The 23,248-nt window shown below is 41.5% G+C and overlaps 1 protein-coding gene across 5 annotated transcripts in view; it reads right to left on the bottom strand.

The window, feature by feature from the left end:
* The window catches only part of TENM2 (teneurin transmembrane protein 2), a 1,355,454-nt gene that overhangs the window by 1,006,082 nt on the left and 326,124 nt on the right, over positions 1 to 23,248 (bottom strand). For all 5 annotated transcript variants that reach the window (XM_070465745.1, XM_070465746.1, XM_070465747.1 and 2 more), the window contains exon 3: positions 21,664 to 21,963. In XM_070465745.1, the coding sequence (XP_070321846.1) occupies positions 21,664 to 21,889 (226 nt within the window). In that variant the 5' untranslated portion in view covers positions 21,890 to 21,963. The remainder of the gene's footprint in view (positions 1 to 21,663; positions 21,964 to 23,248) is intronic.

Genomic DNA, 23,248 nt, shown 5'->3' with positions numbered 1-23,248 from the left:
AAAAGCATAGTGTGGGTATATCCATATGACAACACCACACAGCTGTTAAGGAAAACTTATATCAGAAGAATATTTTAAGAAAAAGCACACATTCATGACATAATAAGTAAAATGAGTAGGGTACTATGTAGTACATATAGTTCCAAGTTTTAAAACACATTACCCAAATGCATAAACAGAAAAGAGGTTAGAAAATAAATATTTCAAAATGATAATAGCAATTACTGTTGGGAGGTAAAATAATAGGTTGTTATAATTTTCTTCTTTATATACTTGGTATTTACAAATTGTCTAGTAATTTAAAAGACTCTTAAAGAATGGTGGTTTAATCTCTAAGTTGTGTCTGACTCTTGCAACCCCATGGAATGTAACCTGCTAAACAATACTGGAGTGGGTTACCATTTCCTTCTACAAGGGATCTTCCGGACCCAGGGACCAAACCTAGGTTTCCTGCATTGCAGACAGATTACTGACTGAGCCCCCAGGGAAGCCAAGTTACCCAAAACTCCATGCAGCAGCCTGTGCTTCCCTGCCTGTCAAAGCAGCTTGGTTGTCATGCAGTCATGTGCAAAGGTCCAGCATCTCTCAAACACTGGGCCAAGCCACGCACTAATGAACACACTGTTTTCCAAAAATAAACAGCAAAATGAAGGAAGACACTGAATTTTGAGCACTGTATGCTAAATATTGATTGTAATTATGAAGCACAATTCATTTGATTAAAAGGATAATTAATAAAATAAAAAAATAAATACATGGGGTTTAAACTAAGTCCCTAGCTATTCAGGTTCATCTGGCTCCCAGCTTAACAATTATTTACATTTAGCATAAACTAATTTACTGTTATTATCATTTTTATTAACGTCATCAATTTCTCTGATTTACTTTCACACATTCAAGGAGAATCAACAACACTAATTTTCCAGCCTATAATTTGTATGTAACAACCAAGCCTAGTGTACATCTCTCATATGAAATTAATTCTTTTTTACTTTAGTTGTTTCAGATTCAGTCCTGATCAAATGAAATTCAAAATGCTATTTATTTTTTTCTAAGACACAAAACCTCCTACTCAGAGGTCACTGAAACTGCATCAAACAAGAGGCTAATTAATGTGTTTATTAGGTTGTCTCTGAAATAAACACATATTTTCAAGAGTGAAAAGTCTTCTTTTTCATTTCTTTTTTCTTTTTTTTAAACAAGTGCCAGGTGATAGCATCCATTAAACACAAACACTGCATACTCAGAGGACGACTTTCTACAAATGTTTTTAAAGGCTCCTTTTGGCTCTGAATAAGGCAATATACTGGGACTGCCACGGGAGCATGAATCGGGCTGTGAGAAGCCATAATCGGAATATGCTAAGAAAATGTAAGCAAAAAATTGCAAATAAAACTGCTTATATTCATGTAACTTGTTTGGCGACAGCCGTATAGCATAAGGAAAGCTGCTATAACTCATAACAGCATCTTGTAATAAAACAGCTCTATGCATCCCTCTCAAACTGTTCAGCGCTCAAATCTCATCAGATGGCTGAGTAAGCATTACACTTTGGGACAGTAAATCTGTTTCCAATATGGTGTACATTCACAGACAGGCGCTTTAGTATTCATCCTAAGACACTTCCAGCTAAGTACTTATAAAGAAAGGGTAATCATATATTTAAATATCGGGATGCTATTTTCTCGGTCTATTTTAGTAATCTAGTTCACACTAGAGCAATCCTAAATGGATCTCAGGAAATCTTCAGCAAACTCAACCTTGACTCACATTGCAAAAATCTCAACAGACAATGGTCTCCAGGAAGCCTTTCCTTCTGTTTCCCTAATGCTTTGGGCTTCTGTCAGCCAAGCTAGCTTCTGTCTGGTGTTAGCATGACTGAGCTCTCTTTACCTCTCCGGCATGAGCTTGTGAATTTCCTAAGAGCACGAACTACACCTTTTTCATGTTTCCCCAGCTCCCAAACAAAACTAGGGACAAAGCCTGCCATAGGTAAGTGTCTGCTGACTGAGTGATCTCCTAGGGTTTAAAGTCAACTAGCCTGGATTTGAGGTTTCGAATCCTTTCCACAGCGCTAAGGTTTGAATGGGGATGAGGATAAAGCAAACAGCGAATGAGGTTTTCAAGCTGTTTACAGAAGTTTTCTTCTGAGGGATCCATCCCTGGTTTGAGCTGTGGAAAAGATTGCTTCTATTCTGGTACCAACCCACTGGGATCAGAGAGCGAGAGGACAGAGGTCTTCCTCCCGTTTTCCTTCGTGGCATTACATCCACGGCCAGCTTACCTGCCTCAGTGCAGGGACACAGAGTAGGAGGATATTAGAGGCAACAGAAGCATTCTCTTGGAAAAATGATTCTTTTTTTTTTTTTTTTAATTTAAAAGCACCTCCATACAGATAAAGATTTTAGCTCCTGTAAAACTAGATCATTTAGAACTCTAGGCAACCGGTAAAGCATCTGTCTGCAATGCAGGAGACCCGGGTTCGATCCCTGGGTTGGGAAGATCCCCTGGAGAAGGAAATGGCAACCCACTCCAGTACTCTTGCCTGGAAAATCCCATGGACGGTGGAGCCTGGTGGGCTACCTTCCATGGGGTCGCAAAGAGTCGGACACGACTGAGTGAGACCTCCTCCAAAGATACACTTACTATGTGGCGAGACTGGTTTCAGATGAGTTTGAGCTCTGACTGAGCAGGAATACCCCACTCCCTGCCCCTACTCTCACCTCCGCAATGGTTTCCCTTGGTTTCTCTCTCAGGGGCTACTTTCACAAGTGTGTGTCCATGTTCATGCCTAGAGAAATGGACATCGCTGAACGCCATGGTCTCAGCCTATGATGTGGCAGACTTATCTCTTAGAGAAATGTACAGCCAGAGCTTGATGGCCTAATTACATGGGGGGCTTGGTGAGACTTGAGCCACAAGAAATGCTGCTTCTCCACTAAGTAATAAATGGAATTCGGAGTTGGGAAGTTGGCCCTGCTGATGGGTGATACTGAAGGGCTCTGGTGAGGAGAGTGCATGGCACACCTTGACGCCAGGAAGATCCAATGGCTTTGGGGAGCCCTGGGCTCAGTCTCCTGGGCTGGGACAGGCTGTCCCGCAAGATGTCTCCATCAACACAGGAATGTGTTTGGTCTCACAGAGATTCATGAATAGAGTTGTAGAGTTCCCAACCTCTTTTGTCACTACACTTTTCACTCACAGTAACAATCTGGTAATAACAAACACTGTTTATGAGTTATTTCACCATTAATAAAGTTTATCCCCCAAATTACACTTTTGAGTAGGTACCAAGATACCAACTGTATACAGGAACACAACTTCACCCCAGGAAAACCTAAGACTTGCCCAGCATCACATCGCACATGGTGATCTGGCATAGGCTTGAAGCTCTGTCTTTCTGTTTCAAATTCTGGGTCCTTTTACTGGTTTCAAGGAGTTTGGAACATCTGAGTTGTTGGAAAATCTGTGCAGAGGAACAAGTCAGGAGGGAGGCAGGAGACGGAGAGGCAGGCACTGGGGTTTCTTGGCAGGCTGGAGCTCTGACTTGCTCTGATCCAGCCTCTCTGTTCACATAGGAAACAGCAGGAGAGAGACAGGAGATGAAGCCTGTGAGGTAAGGTAAGGACACAGCAAGGAGCTGGCGGCTGCAGCAGGCAGAGAAGCGCTCAGCCCATCATTTCACAGAGGTCTCCTTTGGGAGAGAGAATGCAAAGGCACCAGCCAAAACCGATAACAGGGAGAAGAGCTAAGGACCACCATTCTGTGGTTAAAATAAATAATACTTGCATGGATACTAGAGAGCAAAGGGAACATTCTCCTGCCTGTGCTTTGTACTTTAAAAAAATACTTTATTGATTTATTTGGCTGCACTAGATCTTAGTTACTGCATGCAAACTCTTAGCTGGCATGCAGGATCGAGTTCTCTGACCAGGGATCGAACTTGGGCTCCCTGCTTTAGGAGCATAAGGTCTTAGCCACTGGACCACCAGGGAAGTCCCTCCTACTTTTCTTTAACCACGTTAATACAGACTGATTCTTTACTTCATGTAGAATGTAAAACTCACAAACGTAAAACTCAACTCTATGAATGCAGGGAAGGAATCATGAACTTGACCAGCAGGTGACCGAACAGGATGAACCTTGAAGTGGGACGTGGGAACTAGTGTTCTAGCTTTAAACTTAGGAGTTTGTGGGACCTTGGCCACCAGAGAAGCCCCAGAGTCTCCGTTTTCTTATCTGTCAAATGAGTGGTTTGAAACAGATGGTCCCCAAGGATCTGCCTGGTTCTGATATTCTCCAGCTCTACTGCTTTTGAGTGCTTCCATGCCCTTGTCGTCCATGGTTTCCAGAGAAATAGCATCTGTCACATCAATGACACAGCATTTGTATCCCTCCCTTTATTTTTCCTCCTGCTAAGGTGTTTTAATCCTGACAGTATAATAGAATAAATCACAGCCATGAGAGATGGGAGTGACACTGGCCACACACATTAGAGATAAACAGTCAAAAATCACTCACCCGTGCCTTCCCCTTGGCCCGAAGCCTCTGCTGTCTGACAACACTAAGCCTGAACTATGATTTCCATCTGGCTGCACAGATCCAAGCACCAGAATAGCCCTCTGCACTGTCTTAATAGCTGTAATGATACTTTGCTTCTCAGCAGCCTGCCCGTCCAGACCATCTCAACATTTGGATTTGATTTCTTCCCTCCAGCAAGTATAGAGGAAAGTATGTTTTTTACACAGTCAATCAACAAACATTTCCAAGTACCTACAAACAGCAGCCACTTAAGTCAGACTGCGTAAGTTTAGCTCTTTTCCATTCCTTTTATACAAAGTGCCTGTTCTGAGTAGGGTAGCTAAACCCTCTAAAGCTTGGTTGTCCTTAGGTATAGTGATGATCCTCATGTATGAATCTCATAGGTTATAATGAGACAGTAACAGTTCAGTTACTAACATTATTGTTACAACTCTTCTGTCTCTGCCTTAAGCAAGAGGGGAGTGCTATGGTGATACATATTTGGGGAAATGGATAATAGTGACAGTAAGCTCCAAAGAGACAGTTTTCAGAATAATTGGTTGGCCTGGGGGCTAAGTCAGTCATGCAAGTGGCACATTTTCAAGATGAGCTGTTAGCCACTTTCATGTTTTGGTTCCTCCACACTCGGTTTAACTGGAATTTCTGCATCTCTGTACAAAATCTACCTGTGAACTAGAAGCTGTGATAGTCCATACAACCAGGGATGGTTATGTTTTTTGTATGGCAGAGGACTTTCTGGTCTTTAAAAATAAAGATTCTTCTCTCTTAAGGAAAAAAAGCTGTGATACATCAGAGGTAACTCAGCTCTGAAAAGCCAAGGAATTGTTGTTTGCTAAGGACAGCTGAGGAGTGAGAAGTCAGTACTCACTGTGTGTGGAGGGCAGTGGAGGCCAGCGGAGGGCACGTGGTTTGAGACAAAGAACAGAAGGTTGGACCCACTGATCCAGAAAGTAAGACTTACAGATAAAGGCCAAGATCGAGCTGGAAAGTGCTTTCATTATGCTCTACAAAACGTCTCTGAAACTTAGCAAATCCAGTACAAGAGGTGAGCTTATTACCCTTCATGTATGAATGAACTCAGAGATTCCAAATGTCCATCAGACACATCTGAATCTCACGTAGGGCTCAGGATGCTGTTTTCCTTAAGCAATCCTAGATAGCTTTTACCTATTTTCCCTGCTGACTTTCTCTAACTAACTTAGGATCTGTTTCCCACAGAGACTTCAGGGCTTTCTCTATGAGATAAATGATAAGACACTGCTCTTCTGCTGAAAATACTCCAGTGAATTTCCACTGTCCATTCCGTTTAAGTTATCTATGATTTCTGTTCCTGTGTTTCCATTTTTAAAATTAGGGAGATATTGAATGCATATGGGTATGGTACATGGAAGAACTTCTGGCACTTCATAAGTACTCAATCAAAGGTATTATTATTAGAAAAAATAAGACACAACAAAACTCTGTGAAAGAAGGTACCTTTCGTTCATTTCATTCCTGACCAAACCCCTTTATAAACTGTGTTGAATCTTTTCCATAGATTGCTGAATCCTTCTAATTCTGTGAAAGACTGAAAGCAAGTAGCTTACAGTACTAAACTACTGCATAATTTAACATTCTTTGACTACTCATTCTCCTGAGATTTAAACTAAGGTAGAACAAAAGCAAGTTGTTCACAACTACATTAATTTTGTATCTTTCATGGGTTTGTGATCAACTTGGTTGAGTTTCCTGAAAAGGGTTAATAAAAGGACCTTTTAAAGGTGTTCTTAGATCTGAGACTGAAATTATAGCATGTGTTATCATTGCTTTTTTTTTTTAAAGCCACACCATAAACAAGAAAGACATGTGCTTAGACAATCTAGAAAAGAAGCAAAATCCATGTTGGCTTTCACTCAGGGTTTGGCTAAAAATATATCATGACGTGCAGGGCACAGGCATGTCCTAGAAAGCTCTCAGGGTACCAGGGCAGCCAAGAGGCAGCTCTGGCCGACCTGGCACTAAGGTTACTTGATTGTGCCTGAGGAGGTGGGGGGTCTGGCAAAGCCAGCCCTGAGTATAAAACTGAGCCTTCCAGTGTTCTTTCTCAATCTTTCATGGCCAAACTGAAACAACACAGGGGAAAAGCTGCCCTGTGGGGAGGGGGAAAGAGGATCTGTGGATTGGAGGCAGAGCTGGGCACTGGATGTGATCCCTCCAGATTCTAATGTGTGATGCGGATTCCTTGTTCAACAAATCTTTATTAAATGTCCCCATGCACAGCACTCTGGCTGGTACAAAAGGGGAAGGAAAGATGCATGAGGCATTGTCTTTGTCCTCAAGGAACTTACAGGATAAGCTTGCTATTCTGCACTGTCTGAGATCTGATAAAATGGCTTTCAAGGGGAAACAGCAGTATCAGGTTTGTTAAGCACGTGGTTAGGAATCTCTCATGCACTGCAAGCAACAAAAACAACCAAACAGGGAACTCTGTATTTTTGCAACTTTTGTATAAAACTACTCTAAAATTAAAAGTTTATTAAGAGTTGTTGAGAAAAACAACCAAAGAAACAGGAAAACAATCACATTTCTTATGTAAAATAACATCCAAAAAGCAAATCACAAACCTTCCAAAATTTAGTAAGTACCAAGACACATCTCTAATGAAAGCTCAATGCCTTCTTTTTAGATCAACCATTTCCCAGCTAAGAAGTCTTACACTGACAGCTTTAGGAGCTACACCTTCTCTACAGTCTTCCTTTGGCCTACATGTGATTCCTCCAGCAATTTAGCTGCCAAAGGTCTTAACTCACTTTGCCCTGTAAGCAGAAGCTGAGAAAAATTCTTGTGGATAGGTATATTATTTGGGATGTGATTAAAAGCAGCAAGAGTGAAGGACAGGATGAAAAACAGGATAGGAGGGAACAGTAATACAAGAATCAGTTGTAGAGTTGGCCATTGCTGTGGGTGTTTAGTGACAATGGAGGTGGACCCTGCCAAGAAGCTTCCAGCTGTGCTTCTCAGGACAGAGGGGAGGGGCATTTATCTTTGGCTTCCTACCCACTGGCTTCTGAACTTACTGGTCAAGGGGGCCCCACATCTGCCAGCGGTGGACTTTCTGACACTCCATTTTTCCTGTCTTTAAGGGCATTCAGCACTTTAGCATCAGAAAATTCCAGGGCAGGAAATGAGGCCAGCTTGTGTACAGAGCCTCCCTAACCTGCCCCACAAGTGGCCATTCTAGCAACATGTGGGATTAACATATACACATTACTATGAAGAAGAACTAAGGAGCCTCTTGATGAAAGTGAAAGAGGAGAGTGAAAAAGTTGGCTTAAAGCTCAACATTCAGAAAACTAAGATCATGGCATCTGGTCCCATCACTTCATGGGGAATAGATGGGGAAACAGTGGAAACAGTGGCTGACTTTATTTCTCTGGGCTCCAAAATCACTGCAGATGGTGATGGCAGCCGTTAAATTAAAAGACACTTGCTCCTTGGAAGGAAAGTTATGACCAACCTAGATAGCATATTAAAAAGCAGAGACATTTTACTTTGTCAACAAAGGTCCGTCTAGTCATGGCTATGGTTTTTCCAGTAGTCATGTATGGATGTGAGAGTTGGACTAAAAAGAAAGCTGAGTGCAGAAGAATTGATGCTTTTGAACTGTGGTGTTGGAGAAAGACTCTTGAGAGTCCCTTGGTCTGCAAGGAGATCCAACCAGTCCATCCTAAAGGAGATCAGTCCTGGGTGTTCACTGGAGGGACTGATGTTGAAGCTAAAACTCCAATACTTTGGCCACCTGATGCAAAGAGCTGACTCATTTGAAAAGACCCTGATGCTGGGAAAGATTGGGGGCAGGAGGAGAAGGGGACAACAGAAGATGAGATGGTTGGATGGCATCACCGACACAATGGACATAGGTTTGGGTGGAGTCGGGAGTTTGTGATGGACAGGAAGGCCTGGCGTGCTGCGGTTCATGGGGTCACAAAGAGTCTGACGTGACTGAGCGACTGAACTGAACTGAACTACTATACATAAAATAGATAACCAACACGGATCTACTGTATAGCATAGGGAACTCTACTCAATATTTTGTAATAACTTATATGGAAAAAGAATTTGATAAAAAGAATGAATAAATATATAATTGAATCACTTTGGTATATACCTGAAACCAACACAACATTGTAAATCAACTATACTCCAATAAAATTAAAAAAAGAAGTAATGTGAATCACCAAAAAAATAATAAATAAAATCTGAGTATTTTATGAAAATGAAATCCACATTTCTCAATTTTATTGAAAAGCTGAAAGATCTAACAACACTAGCCCTGAATTCCCAAAGGCACCGAATCGTTAGAGCTGAGAGGCATGGCCTGGACATAAATAATCCAGATCAGGACAATCTCCACCATGATATACAGATGAAAACCCAGTCTACTTGGTTCCATGATCTTACCTTCCCTGTGAGTGTCAGACTTTCAACCTTATTTGAACTATTCTCAGGCTTAATAAACATTCAAATCAAAAAGCAGGTAGGAACCCACTGTCAACATTACTCTTCCTCACTGGCTTCACCTTTCACCATACATGTAACCTGCCTGTCTTTCTTCAATTCATCATGACGGCTTTGGCATTGAAGATGGTAGATCAATAGACACAATTAATTGACTATGTGCTACATTTCAAGGCAGGTGCTCAAATTAAACCTGTGTTTAATGCTTAACAGAATATACAATGGGAAGCAGGAGTTCTGGAGGAATTCAGTCTCCTTAGTTCTTGTGACTTGGAACAGGGAGACCCTGACATCACAGAACCTATGATAAATAAGACATCATCGAATAGCTGCTCATTACTGATTTGATTTGGAAACATGATGTAATGCGCTCCCGGCTGTACAGTATTTATGAATCAAAGCCCTCTAAGAATTAGGAAAAAACTGAAATTAGGGGCTTCTGCATGAAAAGTGAGATTTCAAGTCACTATGCTAAGCACTAGGCCCTGTAAGCTTGAAATGCTATCAGTTATCAAAGAAACTGTTACTTTCTGTAGTGTGTCCTTGTTGCACTCAATCCTTTGAGATGTTTCATTTATGTAAAAGTACCGTTTTAAAAATACTGATGCCCAGATCCAAACCTGCGTCTCTCCCCTGCTCCCCTGCCAGACATTTTGATTGAACTGGCTTGGGTGTGGGGACTTTTCAAAACTCCCCAGAAGAGGCTAATGAGTGGCCACTTCAGAAATGGCATGAGGGGGTGGCCCCACTTGCTGCTTCCTCCCTGCTCAGCTAGGATATCTCCACTCTGCTGGAGCCTCCCTGCTGTCCAATCTCTGGGCTTGTGAAGCCAAAGTGTTAACTGGGTCACCTCCAGGCTGGGCTTTTGCAGCGGGTAGAGATGGGGGTTAGTCTGTGAGCATTCACTGCATTGCCACTGTGAACTAAGGAACATTTGATCCTGAGGCTGCCAGGTGGTTGGGAACCTTTTTAAAGTCGATAGTGTCCCCTGCATTTGCAGTCATTTTGAGAGGGATTTTTGGGAGCTATGGATATTTACCTTGCAGTTGACTGTTTCTTTCTTTCTTTTTTTTTTTTGAGGACATTAAAGTAATAGTCCTCTCTTCTGTCAATGTTCCAGCTACAGCAAATAGATCCATAGAAACAAATTTAATCCACTGGAATTACTCTCTAAATAAATTCAACATTTTGGTTCACAGAGCTGCAAATAAATTGACTGCTTTAACTCCCCATATGTGGAGTGGACCTGAACTGCACAAGGACAGACTGAGAAGCACCTATTATATAGTCAAGGTGGCCATGGACGAGGGGGAATTGAAAAGGAAGCACTTCAAACTATTTTTAAAATAAAACACATCCCACTGGGACAGTGACTGCCCGATGCCTACTATTCAGAAATCAGGGTGAACAAAGAGAAGCTTCACATCTGGTGGTTCTGGCCAAAGAAAAAGCTCTGGAAAAAGGAGGAGAATAACAGGTCCAGCTAAGAATATAACAGAGTCCCTCTGACTTTTCTCTGTGTAGGTTTCCCCCCCCCCCCCAGAAAGATCTTCCCATCCTAGAGAAAATGTGTTAAAGATAATTCTCATGATAACTTTGGTAAAATATTCCAATTATTATAAAAGGCTATTGGACATTATTAAATAAGTCTGTGTTGCACTTATTTTTAATATCTTTGTGCACACTCGGTATTTGTTCTGATGGCTCCCAGCAGACATTTATTACTAAAGTAGATCTGACTTGAGGTTGAGTGGAAAGGAAAGCAGTCAGTGTGGTAGGAATTTTGAGTAACTTGGTGCTATGATGGAATCTGGCTGCAGCAAAATGAGAGGGCTTGTGAAATATATGTGCCAATTAAGAAATGAATGTGAATTCATGGTGGCCAGACACCAGCCCCTTCCCCTTCATATGTCCCTAGAGATGCTCTGGAATTGCCAGAGCTGAAAATTAAATTATAAACCTAAAATATGACACTGAAAATGGAGCGTCTCCTTTGATAATATCGGCATGATGATTCATGAGTGGGTGAGCCAGCACCCCTTATGAACTCAGAGTGCAAAGTATCCTGAGACAGGCATAGGCAATTACCCCACCTCTCACAGTGACGTTTTTCTAAAGCTTCTGGTCTGAATTATATCCTGCCACCAAGCGCAGTGCACTAAAGGCTCCCTACACATATGACATAGTAGGTCCCAAAAGAGACAGGACTGCAGCATGTAGCACCAGCCTGGAAAATCAATACTGTCACTGGATTGCCAATACGCAGAAAAAGCAAATGGTAGTGAATTTCAACATAGGCGTGTCAAAGTGTGTTGTAGAAAACTCTTGCAAGTTGGCATTTCACAACATGAGATTTGATATTGCCATGCCAGAGATACACAACCCAGATTTCTAAGCAGATTCCTTCTGTGAGTCATGGTGCTTTAAATTCTTCTCATTAGAACAGGAAACAAACCACTAATGGAAATAAATTCTCTTGTCACTGCCTTCATGAGTCAGAAAACTGCACTTTGTTTTGAAGAAAAAAAGTTAAAATTTTACATAACCTCCTGCTCCTTCTGCCTCTTTAACTCCGCTTGCTCTTTGCAAAGTCTGGATCATATAGGTCACGTAGTCTCAGAAAGTAGGGACTTACAATACTAGGAGCTGAAGCTTATCTCACTCACCCTTGTCCTGCTCTTTGCAATTGCCCAGCTCCTGCAAACCTGCTTAATCTTATGCCTGTCCCTGTAAAGGTCAGGCATTCCCCTCCCCATTTTGACTGCTGGTCCCGCGCATGTGAAACCCCTTGGTTTAAACAAGGCTATCAGCAGCTAGTGTTGCCCACTATAGTCTGTCTATAAAAACTCTGCAACCCCTTTGTTGAGGCTCAGAGCTTGGAGTGTTAACGCCTCTGGGCCCGCCGGTGTAATAAACTTGAGTTCTCGCACTCTCTGAGTGTGGTGCTTGGTTTCTCGAGCACTGGTTTCTGCAACAGTTTATCTCCTTATTCATGGGAGTCCTAACTTCCATGTGCCAAGGTTTCTGAGTCACTCATTAAGAGGTAACGACAACAAGAACAGCCATGGGGGGCCCGTGGAAATCAGAAGGCTGAGCTTTCTCCATAGAGGGGATCTGAAGTTTAGGCCTTGTGGGATGAATACATCTGGAATGGGCAGGTAGATACTCTACCAGGAAGGAATGGACACAGGAAAGTTCTGGCTGGTTTGCAACGGCAACACCCTTCAGGGCCCTGGCATGTAACCTAAGAGACTACAGAGAAGGACAGGCGTTAAGACAAAAGCAGCCATGGCACCTGTGGCAAACGGGGACCTGAATGCAACGGCGGAGGGCACACCCTTCAAACGTCTAACGCCACCTGTAGACCAAAGGGAACACAGGAGCCAAGCATGGCCCGTGTGCAGTGACTGTGACCTGTGACCTAGGGAGCAAATGGAAGCCAAGTCACTGCAGTGGCGTGGGAAATACAACAGGTATTGTTTTATCTATTTTTACCTGGAAGGAACGCTAAGTCAAGTTTAGATGGACTCAGTAGAGTATCTAAAGGAATAATTTTTTTTCTTTGTTTGTTTCCATTCTCTTTGCAGGATCTTCTTCCTGTCTATTGATTGATTACCTGTGTTCTCATGTGAGCCCTTTATTTCTGCTCCTTGTACATTTTTTCTTGGTTGATCACACCAAAGTGAAAGTGAAAGTCAGTCAGTCGTGTCAGACTCTTTGCGACCCTGTGGGCTGCAGCCTGCCAGGCTCCTCTGTCCGTGGAATTATCTAGGCAATCCTGGAGTAGGTAGCCATTCCCTTCTCCAGGGGATCTTCCCAACCCAGAGATCGAACCCAGGTCTCCCACATTGCAGGCAGATTCTTTACTGTCTGAGCCACCAGGAAAGCCCAAAGCGTTCCCAGTGACAATTAGCAAAACTAATTAGAATGACCACTTAATTTCTTCACAAACAGCTCTTCTATAGCAGTTTTTAGGCTGGATCACACCAAGTCCCATAAAACTATTTAGCTGGCATCTCCTCAATCTCTATCTAGCTCAAATGTCTCAGCAGAATTTCAGAGTTGTACATTCAACTGTCTATTAGACATTGACATGTGTGTGGCCTGAGGGCGCCTCAAATTCAAAAGGTCTGCGTTATACATCCTATCTGAACTTACAAATGGCCCATCCTCAGTGCTAAGCAGGAACATGCAGTCAGTTACCATAGCCAGAAACTTTAGTGATGTTCTTGACTTTACTTCCTTCCCTGACCTTGCTTGTCCCACGAGTTGCCAGGAAATATTGATTTCATATTCTCAACATCCTCCTGCTTTTGCTAGTCAAGTTTCCAATTGGCAGGAATAAAATATACACTCAGGCATGTGCTCAGATCTGGTATGAGTTCCTGATTTATTTAGCCAATAAGAGAAAATGAGCAATGTGTTATGGTCACACAGAGGGGCAGCAGACAACACATAAATCTTTTCCTATGTTTTCTTTGCCCTGGACCCATATGAGATACTCTGTTGGTGGTGCCATTCTTTGCATAGACAAATCTAATAAGACTGAGAAAAACATTCAAATTTTTATAATACCATATTTTTATATGCTGGCTTATGTTGCTATTGCAGGGAAACTTGAAGTAACAATTTTAGGGATTTCCACTTTAAGGGGTTATTTACAAACAATGATCTTTTTTGATTCTTAAAGTGATCTTGGCATCAGGAAGGCAATATTCTCTTTGTAGGAGAACATATTAGTCAATGCCCAAGAGAACCAGATTAGTATGCCTGTTTCCCACTTGTATAGGGTCCTTAAAGTCAACCATCTCTGTTCCTCAACAACATTTCTCGGATCATCTCTGTTATCCCAGTTTAGGGCACGAGGCTCCCTTGCTTAAACAAAACACAGCCTCCTATCCCACCTCACTGATCATCTTGGGTCCCTGTAACATACTCCATCAACTGAAGCAAGCATAATTTCTCTGAAATGCCTTCAGGAACCAGTTTCTCCCTTCCACTCCATCTCATATGTCCCCACGCCACATTCAGCGAACCCGAACTTCTTTTATATCCTTAGAACAACTCATCTTTGTCACATCCAGATATTTGGATATGTTATATCTTTTGCCTGAATACTCTTTCTTGCCTCTTAGATCACCTAACCCCTCCTCATCCTTCAAGAGTATGAAGGAGCGTCACAATTTCTGAGATCCCTGATGCACAATTCTGGATGAGATACCTCCCCAGAGCCATTTAATATTTTCTGTTTTTCTGTGCTTATCAGACCAAATCTAGTTTTATGTCTATTATATTTTTCCTCTTTAGGATTGTGAAGTTTTGTGAGCTCAGTGGTCATTTTGCCTTATTCATTGTTGAGCACCATAACTTAACACAGTTGACTCATGGCTACTCCTTAAAAATAAGGCAGTGTTTTAGAAATGCCAGACTATCCATTATACAAAAGAAAAAAAAAATGTTAGGGGAAAGACTAAGGGAAAAAGGCAACTTAAATGGTGAAGCAGAGGGATAATATTGCAATGTTGGAAGCTTCCCATGGGTTAGGAAGCTTGGGACTAAAATAAAATTAAGAGGGATAATGGTCACAATATAGTGAAGATCAATATAGACAAGCAAGAAAAAAAGAGTCTTACAAGACTCTCCTAAGAAGTAAATGTTGGAATACCATTCCCCCAAACTGAGGTTTTGGCGGGAAGGTGTGGGGGGGAGGAAACAGATATTGAGGAAAAGACCATTATATTTGACACATGATTTTTTAAGAAAAATATTCCAAAGGCAATTGGAAAAGCAGAAATGGAGCTTGGAAAGACCACATGTGTTTCATACTTGAGTGCTGCTAGTATTGGGGACATGGTGATATTTCTTACCTATGTTTGACATCAGGACATTTATTTGCTATACAGTATTAATGCCATCAGGCCTTGGAGGTACTCACCATAAGCCACCTCCAGGCACAGGATAGCCTAAGCCCAAGACACGGCCAGCTGAAGGTAGAATGACAGAGCCATGAGCATGTGTCCCATGCCAGGCCCACACGGACCTTCCTTAGGCATGTTCTGCTGATGATTGCCGAAGACTGCTTCCAATGGTGCTGCCCAGCGAAGAAATCTGAGAGTGGGGTTAGCAACAGACATCTTTAAACGTATCAGCGTAAAGCCAAGTAAAGAGAAGGAGGAACAAGATATGATAAGTGTGAGGCCAGATATACTTCTGGATTCTCCAATGATGTAAGACAAAGCATCTGATTTTTGCATAAGTTAATTTCAGATGGGATATTTTCCTACTTTTACTTGTAACTGAATGAGTCTTGAGAAGGAGAAGCTGTGACCGCTGACATTATACAAACAAGGCTGTTTGAAAGGAGATGCCGTGGAGAAGAAAGGGGAGACATCACAGCTGAAATGGAGAATTACCACGGGGGAAATAAAAGCAGAAAAAGGACACCAATCCAAAGAAAGTTAGGTCTGAAGTTGAAGGTAAAATTGACAATAGGTAATTACTGAAAGAATAACAATTGGGAGACAGGAAGATTGTAATCTTAGAGGGGCAGAGAATATCAACAATGAAATTCCAGAAAAGCGCAACACTCTAAGTGACAACGACTTCAAAGTATTACATGTAGCATGATGAGAATGAATTCATTTTCATCCAGAGTTTATATGTATAAAATCTTGTAATTTAAACCCGTTCCTCAGATTTACATGCCAATTTTATGCTATAAAAGCCACATCTGTTAAAACATTGCATCCAATGCCACTACCTTCGAGCATTTTTCTGTTTTCTTTACTTATAAAACTGTCTGACTAGCAACTCTACAGTGTGTTGGCATCAGCTGACATTTGTTAGATGGTATCTTTCATTCCTTTCTAAAAATAGGGAAATAATCTATGAGTTATGCTCATCTTCGGGAGCAAAAGGTATGGTGTGTGGGGAGTCCAGCAGCTGGAACAGAATTTCTGGCTTCGAGGAGCCAGAACTATTACAAGTCACAGGAAACAAACCTAAGCAAGAGGAAAAGGATATTTGTGCTGCACATAATAAGGTTAGAAAGAGGACGATCACCACTCTTGCTTGCTTTAAGATTAAAATGATAGTAATTATAACTGTTAGCATGTATTCAGCACTTATTAACAGAAAGATAACATCCACAGCATGATACGTGCATCATCATAAGAAAGGGTCCCAATAATCTTATTGGTGGAAACGTTTAAAAGAACAGAAAATAAGACTTAGTCTACATTCTCTAATGTGATCAAGGTCACACTGCTCAAAGACATCGATACTGAGATTTAGACACAGTTTAACTCTGGGTCTGCAACTACTCTCCCATATGCCTTTCAGCTGAAGCAACAAGCATTTGAGTTAGCCAGCAAGAAGATAACAGATCATTATCCACTGAAGTGTTATAAATTCTCTTTTTTTCAATTTTTTTTTTTTTAAAGCAACAGCATAACCAAACAGTAAGAAGTATTGATAAAATATTATTCTCAGTTGAGGTATGAAAAGGAAGTCCTGCCTAGGGGTAGAAGAATAAATGGAATGCAATCTCCTAAAGCTACTGGTCAAATCTTCCAGATATTTATCAACCAAACTTTTGAATGTCCCTAAAATGTAAAAGTTTATCATTACAGGTAAATTAAAAGGCTAGGGTTTTCAAAATAGAACCTAAATGGTGCTTTGGGTACAGTGGATAAGTAACTATATTAAGACAACGGTATAAACAGAAATGCTCATATGTTTCCAATGTACTTCAATAATTATAATATACATTAATTGATACAGGTAACCGCTTGAGTTTACTGGTTCGTGAGTTTTCAGATCATTAGCACATGTTAAAGTTATGTTATGCCAAATTACACATAGCAAAAATGTACTGCCCAAATTATTTTAAAGATCACAAGAGTGAAAACTGGTTTATGACATGCCAAAATCAAACCTAGTCTCAAATGCATATGTGTTATGTGTTGATGTATTTTTACAGGGTTAGTCAAGTTATTTCTCTGCTAGATCTGATGGAGAGAAGTGATACAAGCAATCTTTCAAAACTCCAATCTTCCCCCAATTCTTTCTTCAACCTTGACCCAAACAGACAGCGTGAAGTACACAGAAAGAATTTAATCTCGGCCCCCTCTCAAGAGGCTTGCATTACTACCTGGAGAGGAGGGCTGTTTGAGGGATAGGCAGCCTGGTGGAACTCTCTGGTACACTGGGCCTTGACTATAGCCCAGAAACTCTGCTCACCTAAGAAAAAGTATTTAGAGAGGGACTCCTTGCTTGGTTAGTGTTCCTGAATGAGAGGTGGTGCATAAAAGTGATGACCTCTGGGAGGGCAAAGAATTGGTGCTGACTAGCCTGGCACACATATTGACCCTGGAAACTTTTTCCTACAGGAGTGGGTGGTGGAAAGGTCTTGTAGGAAGGAAGGTTTCCAAGGAGTCTGGGATAGTTGTGCACATGGAGGGGAGTGGGCAAGAACAGGAATCCAGATCAGCAGTGCTGCTGGTGGTGGAGCTCATTCTAGGTTCCATCAACCTTAGCTGATTATAGTTCCTATACTGAGAAAGCCTTATAGGTGTGTTGACACCTAAAAGGTTTATATATTGAATTTCACAGCCTTTGACTGAGGCTGAATGTCTGGTTTTCATTGGTTTACTTATTTATTTGAGAAGTACTCAAATGCGTTGGTTTAAACATAGCTCTTGAATCCAGCTTCCTGTATGGGAAACTTGTCTCTAGTTCTTCCTATGTTTGTGACCTTGGATGATTTCTTTAACCTTCCCATGCCTTGCTTTCCTAATCCAGAAAAAAACAGACTAATAATAGTATCTACTTTACAACATTTACCATGAATATTAACTGAGCTACTACAAGTAAAGTGCTTAAATGGGCACCTGATGAGGAAAATCTCCATGACTGCTAGCCATTACTCTTTGGTGATTATTGTTGTTGCTATTCAATATATCTAAGACTGTATAATAATCCAGGTGAAGCACAGTATTAGACCAGATTCAGAAGTACATAAATATGCAGAAGCAGAGTTCACATCTAACTTGAGACTCTTAAGCCCCAGGAGGATGTCTTGTGTATCACACTGCTCTACACCCTAACTTCAGGGTCCAAAACGACAAGCTGATACAACCTGGCTGAGAACTTGGTTGACCTGTATTATTCAAAGTGGCATCTATTTCATAGATCAGGCTGGGACTGGGTTTACCCAGGGATCAGACCACTGGTCACTTTTGTCAGGTGCATTAACTTTCAGACCACTAGGATGCTATTTAGTGCAGGATTAGTCATTTACTAATTACTAATTACTCCAGCGGCCACAGACCTAAGGTCAGTCATTTTCTCCCTTCACACCAGGAGAATCCAACATAATAGAGGCCAGACAGGTAATTTGCATTGTCTCTTCTTAGGAGAGACCCACAGGAGAAGGAGGCAGGAGGAGGATTCTGTGTTGAAAGCAAGCAAAGGGGTTTTACTTTGACAAGCATTTCCATAAGCTTCTCAGGGGAACTTGTGGCCCATCTTTCCTGCTGGGACCTGGCAGGTTCTCACATTTGATGCTTGCTGCTGGCCAGCTGGGGAAACCGGACGAGGTCTGACCCCAGCTCCTAATCACTTCTACTAACTGGCAAGTCTTTTCCCCTCTGAGCATCTGGAGAGTCATCCGACTGTGTTTGCCAAACTTGCTTGCAAGTGAGAAGCGTGTTTGTTTTATGATCGCTGTCTTGGGTTTTAAATAAGAATACCGTAGGAGATGATCCTGCTCTGATCCTTGCTAATGTACCTCTAGGCTAATAAGTGCTGAGATGATCCTCCTCTTTGATTTCATGAATAAGAAAATAAAATGGGAAATGTGTGACATTTTAAAAAAATTATTGTTATTACTGAGAGTAAAATTTGTTTTAACCCTCTCTGGAGTGACTAAGTTTCACACTGAAAATGCCGCTTGCCAGATTGTATCTCCTGTTCCTCTTCTCCTTAAATATGTGCTTATTTACTTCCTGCAGAGTTCAATTTTAGAACCCATCAAAGTAGATCCACTCAGACTGACTACATTTTCATGCATAAATTCATAGATGTCTTCAGAAGGAATTGCACTTGCATATGCAAATACTTCCAATGCCTTTTCATTTCTACTTTTGGCCTGCACAGTTTTTAATTCATGCAAACACATTACACAAACAAATATGGGCTCAATAACAACACAAGGCATGTGTGAATTGTTAATTGCAAAGCGAAGGGTTTGATATGGCCAAGCGACTTTCATTATTATCAATGGAGAGGAACAAGATTAAACAGGAAGAATAAAGGTATATTTGAAAATAAAATCCCAGGCACTTGGTTTCATTTTATGTAAATATTAATAAGGGAAAAGGTGACAGGCAAATCCACAGTTCAACAATAATCTAGGATCTTCAGCTCAGTGCACAATGATCAGAAGCCAGGATGCACCTTTAATGAGACATAGGAAGGAGAGGCCACATTTTAGCCCAGAATCATGAGGAACAAAAACATCCGCAATAATATCATAAAAGAAACAGAAAACACAACAGAAAATGAAAGGCAGTCAACCTTGTTGAATGTGCATCACCTTTCAAAATATCTCAGTCTTGTGTGAGAGACACCCCTGGAAGCAACAGGCAGGTATCCTCACTTATCAAATTGGATAGTTAAGCCTTCCCTTAATTAAGCTGTGAGTCCTCGTTTTTTTTTTTTTTTCCTTTCTAATTTCCACTACATGCACTTTGGGGTCTGGTGAGAACTTAACAAAGTAAAACACTTGTTGAAGTTACTCACAGATCAAAGACATCTGATACAGAGCAATTTTCAAGCAACCCTCCTCCCCTTGTTTGCAATGTGTTTCATTTACATGCAGTTAACTCAGAAAATAAGAGTGAAGATTAAATAACAAGTGCATTCTGCAAGGGTCTACAAAGGCAGTAGAGATAAACTTTTAACTGTTTCTCCACTGATTTTGTGGAATGTTTCATTAAATATAAAAGGTGAAGCTAGGCTAATGGAGGAGCACTTGAGAACATGATGTTTTTAGAACAATCACTGAATTAAAGGAGATATACATATATATTACATATAAGTAGTGTTTTCTAAGAAATAAACAAAAGACTAAGTAAGCTAAGCTAAGGAAATTAAGAAACCAGGGATGGAATTTGAAGCTTCTATAGACTGAATGTTTGTGACTCTCCAAAATTTGTATATGAAACCTAACCCTCAATGGTATTTGGAGGTGGGGCTTTTGGGAGGTAAATGAATGACAAGGGTGGAACCCTCATAAATGGGTTTGGTGCCCTTATAAAAGAGGCCCCAGAGAGTTTCCTTGCCTTCTGCAGCTGTATGAGGACACGGGACAAGATGGCTGTCTATGGGCCAGGAAGTCACCTCTCAGCAGTACTCAACTCTGCTAGGACTTGACTGTGACCCTCCCTGCTTCCAGAACTGTGCCAAACTAAATTTCTGCTATTTATATGTTACCAGTTCACAGTATTTTGTTATAGTGGCCTGAAAGGGATAAGACACAAGCTAGGGTATCTAATGAAGAATTAAATTAGTTGCAACATTTACTGACACGGACAGAGAACAAGAACTATAGAATCAGTATTAACGCACGAGGCAGTAAACCAGCAGGTAGAACCTTGACCTTTGGCACTGCAGAGCACCCCTTCCTGGTGCATTCACTGCAGTTCTGCGTTTCCACTGGTAATTTTGCTAACACTTTATGTAAATCACATATAAGGCGAGGGTGGTACACAAAGCCTAAGACCTGGAGCCAGCCAGTCAACTTAGACACGCTGCCTCTCCCACTGTGCCCGGGTCCAGGCATCCATACATTTACAGCAACTCATCACAAGTGATACCAAAACTTCCCATGGATAGTGACTAAAAAGAGAATGCCAACTGTTAGTGCTTAGGATGAAAACATTCTCCTCCCCAAAGAAATCAAAACTGTATAAGAAAATTACGTTTAGGTGAAAGCAGCTGTGGGAATTATACCAGTGGAATTGGAACTGACCTATACTTCAAAACATTAAAAACATGAATAATTCAGAATTAACACCACATTTTTTGGGGGGGGAGAGAGAAATTAAATATTATTATATGGGAGGGGAGTGGAGAGAGATTCAAATATGTTTTTATCATTATACTATTTGTTCAAAGAGAATATAACTGAGAAGCTCAATGTGAGAAGCAGGAGAAATCTGAACTCTTAGAGGCTTGTGTCTCAGTTTCAAGGAGAATAGTTTAAAAATCACAGATAATTCCATGTTCCTTGGGACCGCAATCCATGATGGTCACAGGGATATCCCTCATGGAGCCAAGGGTCTGCTTTCTGTTACATCTGATCAAAACCTACCCTGGCATGTCTCCAAAAGTATCCAAACTGTCAAAGGACTGAAGTGTCTCGGATAGAAGAGGCCCTTCTGTGGTCCCCATAGGAATCTGACATGGGTTGACAAGAAGATTGTTCTCTTAAACTACACTTGAATGGAGAGTTAATGCAGACCTGCTTTGCTCCCTGTTTCCACCAACCTCAGGCATCGATGTGCAACAGCGCAAGCAAGTAAGACAGCGCGGACCCTCGGCGCGGGCAGCCCCACCTACCTTGTCTTGGGAACTCGTCTGACTCCCGGTGAACGAGGTCCGTCACTCGGTTGCCATAGTGCATCCTGCTGTCGTGATCATAGGCCTTCAGAGTCTCGCTGGAGCTGTAGGACTTCTGGGTGGGCACGCGGCAGTCTTCGCTGTCCAGGGAGGAGCTCGTGTAGCGACACTCTTTGCCACACCGTCCCCTGGTCAGAGAGCGGTGTCGCCGGTCCTTGACATCCATTATCTCAGGTCTGGCAGAAGGCTGATGCTTTCTGAAAAGTCAGGCCGGGGTATGGGCACTTGTCACGTGGCCACCTAGAAACATCACAGGAGAAAAACTCAGACTATGATTCTAAGAATTACTGCCTTCAGTTCTGATTCATGCTTTGACTCAGATCAAAACGCACACAAAGGCAAATTTGGTCAGCGCTGCATCATCTCTTCTGCAAATGCTTAATGTATACTTAAACAATCAGCCTAAATAGGATCACTCGAAGCAGTAAATTAATTCCCATGCTATTTAACTTAATAGATCTGAGGGGAAAATAGTAGCAAAATAATTCATATTTTTATTTGCTATATGTGTGAAGATGACATGTGGTAAGTCTGTCACTCTAATGAAAGATCTTACTATGAAGTGGTTCAGGGTAAAACTGATTTTATCTCACTTTAACTGCTTTCTCTTTTTGCTGCTGAAAGACTGGGGAAAAAACACCAAAATTAAATAAATACAAATATAATAAAGATGTAAAAGGAAAAAATTTATGCTGATGATGCTTTTAATGGTACCAGGTCACACTGGACCACATAAAATTTGCCTGGCTGGGTACGGAGAATAATAATATAAGAAATTTTTGACATGCAGTCTTCTTCTGATTTATTTAATGAGCCTTCAGTAAACAACTCATCTGGTTTATCTTCTTGGCAAATCTGATTCTTGGACACACCTGGTCTTTCTCTAGTCACCTGCCAACAGGACATCTTGCTCACAGAGGTCCAACGAGCACAACCACATGGCTATTTACCTAAGCCCACACTAGTGTCCTTTTCACAGGTGGGATATCCACTGTGGAAAAGAAAAAATGGGGAAGAGCACTGAATGCAATAGGTAAGGTGATGGAAAGAAGCCTCTCCAGCATATGATCTGGCAACCAGGGAGCCCCATAATTTGACACCCAGGACCTAGAAATGTAGACAAACATCACTCAGAAAACTCTAGCCTTCTGCCAAGCAAATAAGATCAACACGCTTAGATGCCTCCAAGTTCCAAATGATAGGCTCTTATTGATTTCATCGGCCATGCAAAATAGCCTAGACCACAGGGCCAGGGCCTAGACAAAATGGAAAAACACAAATTTAATTAAAATGGCAAATACAACCCAGAGCCAGTGTAATGATATTTCTCCAGGCTACTGATGCTCACTGTCTCCTCAATATGTCAGAATGTACTTGGGGAGCAGGTCTATAGTTTGGAGCCCCTCTGCTCTTCTTTGGTTATTTACCACACTGCAATGGGATGCTTGTGTATACCAAGGGACTAGCCTAAATGTGTAGCATTGTGGAAGGCATCAGCCCCAAGACAGCAGAAGCCAAGTTATCT

The sequence above is a fragment of the Odocoileus virginianus genome, chromosome 3 (genome assembly GCF_023699985.2).
Source record: "Odocoileus virginianus isolate 20LAN1187 ecotype Illinois chromosome 3, Ovbor_1.2, whole genome shotgun sequence".
In the NCBI taxonomy this organism is placed as follows: Eukaryota; Metazoa; Chordata; class Mammalia; order Artiodactyla; family Cervidae; genus Odocoileus; species Odocoileus virginianus.
The sequence above is the reverse complement of the archived record's forward strand: the minus strand, read 5'-3'. Positions and strand labels throughout refer to the sequence as shown.